The sequence below is a fragment of the Diceros bicornis genome, chromosome 8 (assembly GCF_020826845.1).
Source record: "Diceros bicornis minor isolate mBicDic1 chromosome 8, mDicBic1.mat.cur, whole genome shotgun sequence".
Taxonomy (NCBI): Eukaryota; Metazoa; Chordata; class Mammalia; order Perissodactyla; family Rhinocerotidae; genus Diceros; species Diceros bicornis.
In genome coordinates, this window is record NC_080747.1 from 63,038,757 (window position 1) to 63,052,001 (window position 13,245).

General features: G+C 35.6%; 1 protein-coding gene across 4 annotated transcripts in view; it reads right to left on the bottom strand.

The window, feature by feature from the left end:
* Nucleotides 1–308: 308 nt before the first annotated feature.
* The window catches only part of CNOT6L (CCR4-NOT transcription complex subunit 6 like), a 100,478-nt gene continuing 87,541 nt past the window's right edge, over nt 309–13,245 (bottom strand). For all 4 annotated transcript variants that reach the window (XM_058547323.1, XM_058547326.1, XM_058547325.1 and 1 more), the window contains 4 exons: nt 11,617–11,768; nt 8,763–8,990; nt 6,393–6,595; nt 309–2,015 (listed from right to left, as the gene is read on the bottom strand). In XM_058547323.1, the coding sequence (XP_058403306.1) occupies nt 1,803–2,015; nt 6,393–6,595; nt 8,763–8,990; nt 11,617–11,768 (796 nt within the window). In that variant the 3' untranslated portion in view covers nt 309–1,802. The remainder of the gene's footprint in view (nt 2,016–6,392; nt 6,596–8,762; nt 8,991–11,616; nt 11,769–13,245) is intronic.

The window sequence follows — 13,245 nt, forward strand, 5'->3', positions numbered from 1 at the left end:
ACAGAATCCTTCTGATGCAATCTCATATATGATATTACATCATCCCACCACTCTTGTCCCACTAAAACTACCCTTCAGGGGAAATATTATCTTATATAGCCTGATTAATTTACTATGGGAGAAATTAGTATAAAACGACCAAAGAAAACGCATCATTTAAGACTAATAAAACAGCCTAAGATGTCAGGTTTGAAAGAAGAGACAAATTGTATATGTTTAAAACTAATTAAATAATTTAAATTTGACCTGTACTTTATATATTAGTGAGACACAAATATAGGCTATTTTCTTTTAAAATTTCATCCACATAATGGAAAATTTGTTTATTAAAAATATCACATTTTGAGACTAGAAACAGTAAAGTGCATGAAAAGTTTAAAATATAAATTTCAGAAAACTCTTATAGCAGCAAAAAAGCAGAATAAAGAAAAACTTAAAAACACAGACACAACCTTTTCCTGTTCCTGTGCCATAATTAACATCAAGTAGCCAACCAATTTTTCCCCTAGAAAACGATACTACGTTCACTGCCTCTTGAGTCACAGATTTTCAACTGGCCCCTCCTGGGCAAAAAAAGGATTCCAACATATCTAAAGAGCATCAACAGTTGGGAATAAACCAGTAGCTTCTTAATTCAACCCTGACAGACAACGGAAACAAAGATTAAAAGCATATAATGGCCATTTGGCAACTAGAGCCAGGAAAAATGATCCAAGGTTTTCAACTACTCCCTGTTCTCTCTCCTCCAAATTCTTTCCATTGTCACCTCCAAAAGTCAAAACCAACAGCCACTTGACCTACTTTGGGAAACACATGAAATATTTGTATAGCCTTCTCCTTCTAAAATTTTGATCAGGGCCTTTTCATTCAGTAGTTATTTTTTAACATTTGACTATAAGAGCAAAAATTATACAGATCATATAATATTTGTTTTTCCAGCACAATCGGGCAGAATAGTGTAGATGCGAATAATGAAAAATACTGGACACTAATTTGTGGGCATCCTAAATATACAAAATTCTATTTTCAAGATGTGTGGTAGTTGAAATTACCCACTATTTCCCTATACATAAACTGGAGAGACAGGCTTACAATTTATACTTCTAATAAGGTTATAACTAATGGGGGAACAAAATACAGAGTGATTCCTCAAAAAAAACAACCAGCATTTGCCCAACAAACTGTCATGTACTGTTAAATGCTTGATTTTGAAAGCATATTGTGCAACCATCTTTAATTTCTTAATTTTTCTTATTACGGCTAAAGGCTATATCATAGTTTATGTACAGATCTGGTAAATTTAAGTGCTTTATTAATGTGCAAGTGACTTGGGGAGCCAAAAATCAGTTTGTTATAATGGAAAACAGAAATTCAAGAAAGTTTCCCCTGCAAGGCATGCCATCCTTCACTTTAAAATCTTATAGTTTTTAAAAATTGCCTTTTACAAAAACGGTTGGCTCATTTGAAACCATTCAAAAGAAAGCATTTGTTTTGCAAAAACAAATACACTGTTGTTGGGCCTCGAAACGTTGATTTATCAATTTTGAATGCTGACTCCTATGAAGTCCAATTTAAAAACACATTAAACTAAAAATCTGGAAAGAGAATAATACTTTGGTTCCAGCCCTAGTGCCAAATGATACCAATATGCACAAAAATGTACAGAATTTCATAGCAAACACATAATGAAAGAAACCTGAAGAAGCAGCTTAAGAATGGCCATACTTCACTCCTACATACTTTGATTTACAACTGTACAGGTCCATAGCAACAGATCCCCGTCTTTGCGGGGCAGTACTCCACTACCTCCGATTAGGCAAGTGAACACCATTAACAAGAGGCAGGAGTGGAGGGTGGAGTTCAAGTTGTGTTAACAGTGAGAAGTGGTCTGAAGGGATGTGAGGGTGTGGACACCCAGTGATGTTGTTCTCAACCAGCCATTGAGGATCTAAAGGCCCCAGGACACCAAGCACGTTCATATGAGTCTTGGAATAGAAAATGTAGTCAATCACGCCCTGGAAAGAGATTGGGGGTTGGGGAAAAAAGAAAAATATATGCTTAGAAAATAGAAAAACTCAAGATATATAAAGAACAATCCGTAATTCATAAAAGCCAAATAACTGAGGAACCTGTACTTCTGGTACCTGTTGTGTTGACAGTGGGTCAAATAAGGTTCAAGTCTTCAATGGGTATTACAGGAAATAAAGGCGGCTCAATAGGGAAACACAGTACTGGATTGGAATCATAAAGCCTTGCATTTGTGCATAAGTGGTAAGCAAACCAAATTATGCCTAGGCATCTTTAGAATTGGTTTGCTTGTGTTAGTGAAATCTAATATATCAGTATATACATTATGGAAACTGCACTAACTCTATCACTTACAATAAGCAGAAAATAAGGATATTTATATAAATACATAACAGTTAATAAAAAAGTATGACAAATTAATTCTTTTAATGGTAATTGGCATTATTTTCAATTATTTGCCCATTTAGCTATCCAAACACATCTGAACAAAGCCATGGTAAAGCATGTTTTCAGATTTGCTAATTCTAGTTCAGCTTTCCCAGATTTGCTACATACAGTAATCCCCTCTTATCCACGGTTTTACTTTGCTTGGTTACAGCTATCTATGGTCAACTGTGCCCACAAATGTTAAATGGAAAATTCCAGACATAAACAATTTATAAGTTTTAAATTGCATGCTGTTCTGAGTAGCATGCTGAAATCTCACACCATGCTGCTCCAACCCACCTGGGAGGTGAATCATCCCTCTGTCCAGTGGATCCACACTTTATATGCTACCCGCCCGTTGGTCACTTAGCTGTCTCGCTTATCAGATCGACTGTCATAGTATCAGGTTTGGTATAGGGTTGGGTACTATCCGTGGTTTCAGGCATCCACTGGGGGTCTTAGAACATATGCCCCGCAAATAAGGGGAGATTACTGTACATACAAAATACTACAAAATATAGTTAATTGTTCCAATCTATTCTTTAATTTGGAATACTCATTTTCACATATCCTGGTATACTGTAAATTCTGGATTCCTTGCTGTATAATGATACCTTAGCAAAAAACGTTGGGGAAGGACCCATATATGTATCACTTGTATCTCTCAGAACCTGATGAATCAGTAAGTTTCAAAACTAGTGTGCTTTTGTTGCCCCAGGCTGTGCATGCAAGAGAGTAAAGTCAAATTTCTTCCTATTCACATCAAGAGAGCCTGAGCCCAAGTATGGAGAGGTATTTTTAGACCTGGAAGTATCTGTTTACAAATACTATACATAATGAGTTCCAGTTACTATTTTAAATGGTATTACAGTGAAATGGGCTACTTTAAAAAAAAAATTTTAATGACAAAAAGGCCTTATTCAACATTAGATACCTTTACTTTACCACAAATTAAGGTAGCTACTTAAATTCAGGGGAGGACTTTCTGCCATTAATACTCCAAGTCCAAACAGTCAAGAAATGATATTAGTACAAGGTATTATCCCTTCATTTTGGCTAATGCCTAGTTTTTAGGAAAAAGGTTAACAAGGGTCAGAGTAGTTTACTTTCCTTTGTGAGATCACCTTTTGTTTCAACTATAAAGTAAACAAAATACAAATGAAATATTCTCAATTACTTAGGTTCAATAAAACCTCCTATATCTTATCACTTCATTAGAATGTCATTATGCATATCAGCTGCTAGAGTTATAGAATCTTTGCACACATAGGCCCCAAGAAAGATGTTAAACACTCCAGAAAGCAACATGTATTTAACTGAAAGCATCACTTGTAACTATTTTCTTGGTTCCAAACACCCAGAGTAAAAAAACTTATCAAAAACCTTAGCAAGGTCCTGTCTGTGAGCTCACCCAAATATGTGTACATATGTATGTATATTTGTACATTGTATCATATTCACAAAGGAGGTTACAGGCTAATGATTCTTAACCTTTTTTGATTCAAACTGTTTCTTTTTAAAAAGACTATAATGTTGGAAATAGTTTTTATATTAGTAAAGACTACAGTCTATATGTCTATAGAACTGTATTTGAGAAAAAAGTGAAAATAGTTTGAGCTAGCATTACGCTAAGCTTTGTTTTCTATATGTGAGAAAACTATATAATATAAATTTCATAATGTAGAAGAGAAAGATTTACTACTTGACATAATAGGAAAACTGTCCCTCCTCTTTTCATTAAATGGTTCAAGCACATCCTTAGATTGAGGAGGTGGGGGGAAGCAGAAGCAGGAGAAAGTGTTTGAATTAAGCTGTTTCTTCAACTTATCTGGTGATATGGACTGAATGTATATCCCCAAAATTCATATGTTGAAATCCTAACCCCTAATGCAATGGTATCAGGAATTGGGGCCTTTGGGAGGTGATTGGCTCATGAAGGTGAAGCCCTCATGAATGGGATTAGCACTCTTTAAAAAGAGACCCCAGAAAGCAAACTTGCCTTCTCTGCCATGTGAGGATACAAAGAGAAACCAGCTGTCTGCAACCTGGAGGAGGGCTCTCATCAGAACCCGACCATGCTGGCACCCTGATCTTGGACTTCCAGCCTCCCGAACTGTGAGAAACAAATTTCTGTTGTTTATAAGCCACACAATCTATGGCATTCTGTTATAGCAGCCTGCACTGACTAAGACACCTGGTATGCAAGTAATTCTCCTAATTGCTTATCCTTCAGTTCCCTCCAAATCAATAATCGATTAAATGAATCTGAGTTCTAAATACCACTTTTCTACATTTCTAAGTTATTCAAGGACCAAGAAAGTAAACAAATGCTAAGCCAAGTAAAGAAAATTTAACCACCACCATTGATGCAATGGCAGGATATTGTATTTAGATCTGTATTTAATGCTGGTCACACGACATTTTAATATTTGATGTTACGTATCCTTTATTATCGATTGCCTTCAATATTAGTAAAGCACTAATTACATAAAATGCTTTTAGGTTTTATGGGCTGTGCTGGTAGAAATGTTGTGCTACACCGATGTAGTCACATACAGAGATGTGACTGTATATCACTATAGTCACAAAGATAGGATTTAACCTCTAGTAAACCGTGTATCATTAAATCTAGAGATTTTCCTTTAAGCTTACACAAGAGCAGTGGTGTGCTCCAGTCAGCTAGTACCAGCTTTCTTAGCACTTCATCCCAACTATGTGTTCAATGGTATTATGTTGAGAGCTTGAAACCAGTGGGAGTGCTTATTCCACAGAAATCAGCAAAAACTACAAAGTAGGGCTTCTTTTTCCCAAAAAGGTGGTTACTAAATATTTATCAGCACATCACTGCATACAAGTGACATGAACGAAATCAACTATCACTATAGAGTTATTTACTCTAACAGCAAACATACTAAAATTAGATTCAACTTCTTCTAAGCAAATTTTTTTCCACTTCATGACTACAAAAAGCTAATAACATCAGCACCCAAATTTCCTTTCTTCTTCCTACTATTTGTTTCTTGGAAGAGGCTAACGAGCACTGAAAATGGAAAAACGTTATTGGAGATATGGAAAGGCCCATTTCATAAATTTCCTTTGGTATTTTATTAAATTCCCTCTAGGCATCTTCCACCAAATGACTAACATCTGCATTTTTTCAGGATAGTATAAGATTTTAGTATAGATGCCTGAAATGCCAAAAAGTCAAAGAAAGGTACAACAGAAGAGCTACAGGTAGATAGAGTGATCAGAAAACTGGCAAAGGGAAAGGAATTACCTAGAGAAAACTGCTAGAATCAATCTTTCTAGAGAACAACTGGTCTTGTACAACGGGCCCTCTAAATTTTTTTTTCTTATTTTGCAAAAATATCTTTCTTTTCCTTTTATTAAGCTGGAGTGTTCCACTGCCTGGGAATATATTAGTACAACTACATGGATGTAAAACAGAGCCTAAGTACAACCCTCTCTAACCCCTTCTCCCAAAGAAACCTGGAAAATTCAAAGATAAATAAGGATCAATGCAAAGTACTAAGAAAATTTTCAGAGAAGACTATATAAATTCATTCAAGGTGAGTTTAGCTCTATCAGGTTCTTATTATTTGAATACTTACTGAAAGTTAGGGATAGTATGAACAGGTGAGGATTAACTATATTAATAAATATAAAGTGCTTTAAACAATGCCTGGCACATAGTAAGCATTTTAAAGTTTTTGCTAACATCAACACTAATTTGAAATTTGAACAAATGAGGGTTCAAAAAGAATTCTCAAGTCAACAATAACCACCACAAAACCTAACAAGACTCCTTACATTTAGGTGCATACGTAGTCATTTTGAGAATCTAAAAATTCCTGGAGATTATACATTTAAGCATAAATAATTTATACCTTGTTTGTATTTGAAATAATTTCTATACCAGCCCAGAGGCTGTCACTCACTTTGAAATCAAAGGTGTAATTGGTGTAAGGCATCAAGTTATTTTCATAGGCGCTCTTCAGTTGGAAGCCATGTGTGATTCTCCCTTCTGAGCTTCCATTCTTTCCATTGCAGCTGAAGTTCATAAGACACTCATTGTACCTTAGTTCCTTGAAGTCTTTATGGTTGTCAGCTACTCCTCCATTGCTCAAATATTCCACAACACCTAGTAGAATAAAAAAGGAAGAAACACTACTATTTAGCATTTAGACCTTACATAGGACTTCATGGCCAAAATCCACTCCCAGGTAGACGCACCATGTCCAGAGTGGTTTTATTAGGTTGAGCCATATGAAACTGTCTTTTTGTTGTTGTTAAAAAAAAAAAAAAAATCAAATATTAGCAATTGCATACAGTTCGATCAAACGAAAGGCTATTTGCCTATTTCACAGCCAAGTATCAGGATCATCCAGAAATATTCTGTTTTCTTAGTGGTTCTCCAGGCTAAAGAAGATTCATTCCCAGGGCCTAGGGTAGTATTCACCAGGAAGATATTGAGCCTAAAAGTTTTTAGAATATTATCCCAAACCACTAATCTCTTTAGTATTTCACCATTCGATGCAGTCAATCAACAACTTTGGGATTAGGTAAAATATAGCATACATAACAAAAAGTAAATCACTTACAACAGAAATAGACTTTGCATCTTCAACACTTCAATGTCTAGCTTCAGCTAGGCAACATCATTCTTTATTTTGAGCTAGAGTGAGTTTTTTCATATGCTAGAAATATACCACTTAGAAATATTAGATGTGTCTAAAAAGCTGAAGAGAGTAGAAGCATTCAAAAAAGTACACTGCTTCCCTTGAATAGGTAAACATGAAAAGAATATCACAACTATTCTTCTTATGATGATGATTAGTGAACAACGTTGGTCATCTCTTTCTATTTGTGATAAGGAATGACGACGGCAACATATAATGAATGTGATGAGTACAACATCAGTATTGTGAATATGAAAAGGAGCTATCATTTATTTAGCATTTACTACATGCCAGGCACTGTTCTAAGTGCTTTACACACTTAAACCTCACAAACAACTCTATGAGGTGGATAAAATGATCATCCCCTAATTAAAAATCAGAAACCTAGTCATACATTGCATAGCTTATAAGTGGTAGAACTGAGATCCAACCCTGACAGTTTGGCTCCAGATTCAGCTCACTATGCTATGCTGCCAAATGACAGCTCACTGGCTTAAATCAAATGAGATAGGGGGAAACTTGTCCTTGAGAGCAATTCAACTGAAAAAAAAAGGATTAAGAAAGGAGGACATGGTTAAGGTGCCAATGGGGCTACGGGATGAAGACAAATGTTTGTGAAAGGACGATTTCAGCATTTTATTTGCTAAGGAGAAAAAGTAAAGATGTTTTCTAGTTTTGTGACTTGTATGAATATTCCAAATGTAGGCATTTGAGTTATTTTATATTTATTGTTGAGTGATTAAACAATTTACAACAGCTTATTGAAAATACACAAAATTTAGACTATGTTTTGGTAATATCAAAAGAGTAATACTTTATGTTTTACATTTGAAATTTAATATCTCAAATGCAGAACTGAGTTTTTACAAAGATCTAAAATAATATAAGTCAGGACATAAAGTAGTTTAGTGGAACTCAAGAAGTAATGTGAAATCCTAAGATAATTTTGATCACTCTTCTGCACCTGATATCAGCATTCAAATATCATTTAATGAATTCACTTAAAAGTTGCCAACGTTATTAAACCAGATAGCTACCTGTGCTGAATATTTTCTGGTTCCTTCTTCAGATCACCCTTCTAAAATGCGCTTTGTGCCTCAGGAGGCTGACCTTCACTTGCATCAGCTGCAAACCCCTCCTCTTCTAAGCTTCTAGTTGGATTTGGCAAATAGGCAGCACTGGCAGATCAGAGGGCAGGAGCCGAGTGAGGTAGGGATATATATTCCCCTAGCTCCTTTTTTGTTGGTTTGCCTGGGATTGATTGCACCACTAATTCAAAGGCCTCACTCCTATTACATGGCCCTCTCCTTATAACTACTTTTTCCAAGTTCTGATAACAGGTTCCACCACTTTTCTCTTGAGGTGTAGGGGTGGTAAAGGGTCCCTAACTCCTCTAGTGGCAGAGCACTGCATCATTCATTGTTTTGTGTCCCTTAACCCTGCACGCACGTTTGGAAATAGCTTCTTTGCTAAACTCGCAATTACCCTATGTCCCATCCCTAGGGTTCTTACTGATACACTCTGTAATTTAGAAGAGAAATTCTCTACTCAAAAGTTAGGAGTTAGCTAGCCTTTCAACTAGAAGTAAAAGCAAAATTGAAAGCAATGAGGAAATGATGTCATAAATACCTGAATCTGGCAATGAGTTAAGATCTGCACATAGCACCAGCGGGATGGAATTAGGATCTGCGGTTGGGCTGCCAGGCCTACTAGAGGCTTTCTCCAGAATGTTTTTAACCTCTGACACAAACATCATGGTCTGGATGAGTTTCACATCAGAATACTCTGGGTCCCAATGCATGTGGGCATTTGCCACTATAAGCAGCTGTTTGTCTGCAGCATGAATAGGCTTCATACCTAAATTTAAACATTAGAAAGAGGAGGATACAGTTATGCTTTATGTATCAAAAAAAGCAGTAACTTAAGGTTTTCTCCCAAAAACCCATAGCCACTTCTTTACTCTTTTCCATTAATTTATATCTTCCCATTTATCTCTTAGTAGTTCTTAGAAGCTAAGGTGCTGAGATTCTGGTAATCAAAAAATGGGAAATACTCCTCTAGATTGGGGTTGACAAACTGCAGCCATGAGCTAAATCTGGCCCACCACCTGTTTTTGTACAGCCTGTATGAGCTACGGCTGGTTTTACGTTTTTGAAGATTTCTACATAAAATTTTTTCAAGGCTGGGATAGAGACCATATGTGGCCCACAGGGCCTAAAATATTAACTATCTGGCCCTTTAGAGAAAAAGTTTGCTGACTCCTACTCTATATGCCCAAGTTAAGAATTATACCATGATATAATCAACATTTGATTATAGTACCTTGATTTGCTGAGTTCTTAGTGTAAACAAGCACTTTAAATATTTCTGTCATTTAAATACCACAAAAACCCAGTGAGGCAGGTTCTCAGTTATTTGAGTTACCTAAACCTTAATTTAAGTTCTTCCCATTGCCCAGTACTCTTTCAACCTTACAACTCCTAAGCACATCAGTGATAGGTCAGTAATAAAAGGCAGTAATATTATATTAACTCATACAAAATAGAATGAGATAGTGAATTTCCTATCAAAATAAATTCATACCATACACCCAAATAAAGTAATTTTAAAAATGATAATTAGGGAGTAGTGTGCTTTCAAAGTCTGGACACTTGGTTTTAGACCTGGCTTTATTACTAATTATTTTGTGTGGTCTTGAGCCAGTCACTTAACTTTTTTGGTGCTCAGGTTCATTTGGACAATGAGATAGTCAACTAGAAAATCTCTAAGGTTCTTTTTACCCCTAAAATTATGTTTTTTAAATTCTGTCAAAATAAATATTAACACAGTACATTCAAAATGGCAGACAGTATAATACATTAAAAATTGTTAAACTTAGTTAACATGTACTGACAGAGAAAGATGTCCATAAAATATTCAAGGCACAAAGCTCAAAATGCACAGAAGGATGTCATTTAAATAAAACTATATACATATATTCTATAAGTTAATAATGTGTAAAGAAATGAACAAGAGCTACTCCTAGAGTATGAGGGAGATGAGGGGCCTCTCACTTGTTACTTTACATATTTTGTACTGTTGGAATATTGATGAACATACAAAATTAATTTTTCTATTGACATTTCTATAGAAATGTCTTAAATTTTTCTACTGAAAATATAAACTCTGCAGAAAAATACCTAATTTTCTAAGTCTACTATTTTGGTAAAGTTAAGTCTCCTTCTGTCTTACCAAGCTATAATTATCTTCGATGTTGAGTAAACAAGTAACTGAAGTATCTGTTATACGTGACAGAAATAGTCATTTTTAAAGTAATTTAATTATAAAATAAAAAATTGCAGCCAAAATTCTCTAAGCTCTCTTCTTTTCCTAAAAGTTTTATAGTGTCACTTATGGCTGTAGATTAAATGTTCACTGTATTAAATACTAAAAATTTGTCCCTTCAAAGTGGCCATAGGCACCTTCTATAATATTAAATTCCTCTTCTAGAAGTACAAGACAGACATATTTCCGAATCTGAGAGTGTCTACTGTATAATTTATAATTACTTTTCTGCAAATTAAAAGAAGAGTAAAACTAACAGAAATTTAGTTTTTTCTGTTAGTAAAACTAACAGAAATTAAATTTTCACATTATCAGAAAAAAAGGTACCAAACTTTTGAGAAGACAGACTGGAAAGAACATAAAAATAGGTAAAACTGAAGAGGCTAAAAAAGAAGAAAGAATTTAAAATCTCATATCAAAGACTGATTGCCTTAATGATGGATAAAATGAAGAACAATGAGAAAAGGAGGTCTGACAGATAAGCATGGTCTGAATAATTCAAATCAATTCTCAAGGCAAAATCTTTTTCTCTTCTAGTAAGCACAGAAAAAAAATTTAAAAATAAAAGCCCTGATGCGGTTCCTTGCTCTTGCCTAAAATAGAGTTAAGTGAACAATCAAATGCTCAAAGGCAGCAGTTGAAAGGGGGAAAAAAGGTCTGGATATGCAAAGTACATAATGAGTTTCTGACTTTGAAGGAAGCTATAAATAATCTAAAATGCAAAAGAAAAGTACCAGGTAGACAAAAGATCTGCTCTTATCCTGACAATGACTGAGATATAACAAAGAAATCAGAGAAAACGTGCCAAGTACTAAACCTTAAAGACAAAAGATCTCACACTCAAGAAGCTAAAAACTACGGCTAAAAAGAGAACCAACTCATCATAATTGCCAAATTCAGCCTAACTACCACATTTCCTACTTCAAATAACCTTTTGGAATTAATGGCATATTAAAGATTCTCCTTTTTACAGATTAACTGGTAACATTCCAAGAAATACATGATGCGTTACACAATTAGTGCTATTTTCATGCCCATCTCTCTTAACTTTCCTCAAAGACAAGAAAATAACCATGCAATAAATATTCTGCACTTGTTTGACACAGGAAAACTTTGGATGGTGTTTATTTTTAGTAAGAATATTTTAAACTGCACTCACCTGCTCCAAATAGTTCTTTGTGGACCTCTAATACCACAGCGACGCCAATATTATCTTTTGTCATCACTCTGTTCAGCATAGCTTCGGATCCATCTGAATTAGCCATTGCCACTTGGTTAAATTCCACTGTATGCTTCTGCACCAATGTAAATCTAAAAGGTACAATGCAGTATTATTATGATATCAGGTACTTGGACTATCATGCTAAAAAGACATTAAATGGGGGCCGCCAGCCCGGTGGCATAGCAGTTAAGTGTGCGTGCTCTGCCTGGGTGGCTCGGGGTTCGAAACTTCAGATTGCAGGTGCACAACGCACTGCTTATCGAGCCATGCTGCAGCAGCGTTCCATATATAGTAGAGGAAGATGGGCAAGGATGTTAGCCCAGAGCCAGTCTTCCACAGCACAAAGAGGAGGAGTGGCATTGGATGTTAGCTCAAGGCTAATCTTCCTCACAAAACAAACAAACAAAAAAAGACATTAAATGAAGGGAGTATAGGATGCAGACACTATTCACTGTCTCCCTAGTCATGTTTTAGCTGCAAGGGGCCATATGATACAGTTCTCGCCAATAAGACGTAAGAAGTCTGATTACTGTAAAAACTTTCTTGGAAGCACCACCTAGCAAAGATGGTGTATATATCCCTTTGCCCCTTTACATGTTTGTCCATGTGGTAAGAAGCAGGAGGGTAAAAGCCAACCGACTATGGATGGGGAAGAAGCCAAATCCAGTTCTGGTCTGCCAATTCTGGACTTGTGTGAAAAAATTACCCTTCTCCCATTTTTTTAAGCTACTGTTGGGATTTTCTTGTATTTAATGTTGAACACAATCTTAACTGAGACAGCAAGTTAATGAGAAAGAACAGAATAAAATCTACCTACCCTGTTTGCAATTTTATTCTTACTGTATCAAGAGATTTGTTAGGAAAATTCAGGGACATACCCTTATCTCAGCTAAGGAGAAGCTAATTTTTCCATTTGGCTTTTACTAGAAAGCTGGAATTGGGTATATGCAAGTGTTAAGAGGAACAGACTCTGTAAGATGAAGAATGGCTTTCTCTATGATTATACCTTCTGCACTAATAGTATTTTCTTTCCTAAGTGCCAAATTAAGTATAGTAGAGTGGTAGGATTTAACAGAATTGAGTCTAGTACTACTAACATTTAATAGCAATATGACCTTGGTCAAGCCATTTAACCTCTTTCAGCCTAGTTTTCTTAAGTTTGTGAAATATTTATAAACAACCAAAACTTACTAAATATACTGTCTACTTTTCATTAGGTGTTAAGTGGAAAGAAGATACCTTTGTTCTTATAACAGGCCCCCACCCCATCTTCTTCCTAGCTTTGAAACAGAAGCATGCACACACACATCCCTTCAAAAACACTGACTAAAATCTTACTGTGCCATAGGACACTGTGCTAGATGAAACAATACTCCTCTCCCTGCTCCAATTCTGAATGTCTCAGATACACTGAGAAAAATATAAGGTCGAGTCACATGTCTATTTCAAACCAGAGTGATTAAAGACAGTATAATTTCCACCGTCTACTCTAAAGGGACAGAAACTGAAACATGAAGGATGAGGAGTTACCAAGGTGAAGAATGGGATGAAGAGTATTCCCACTTC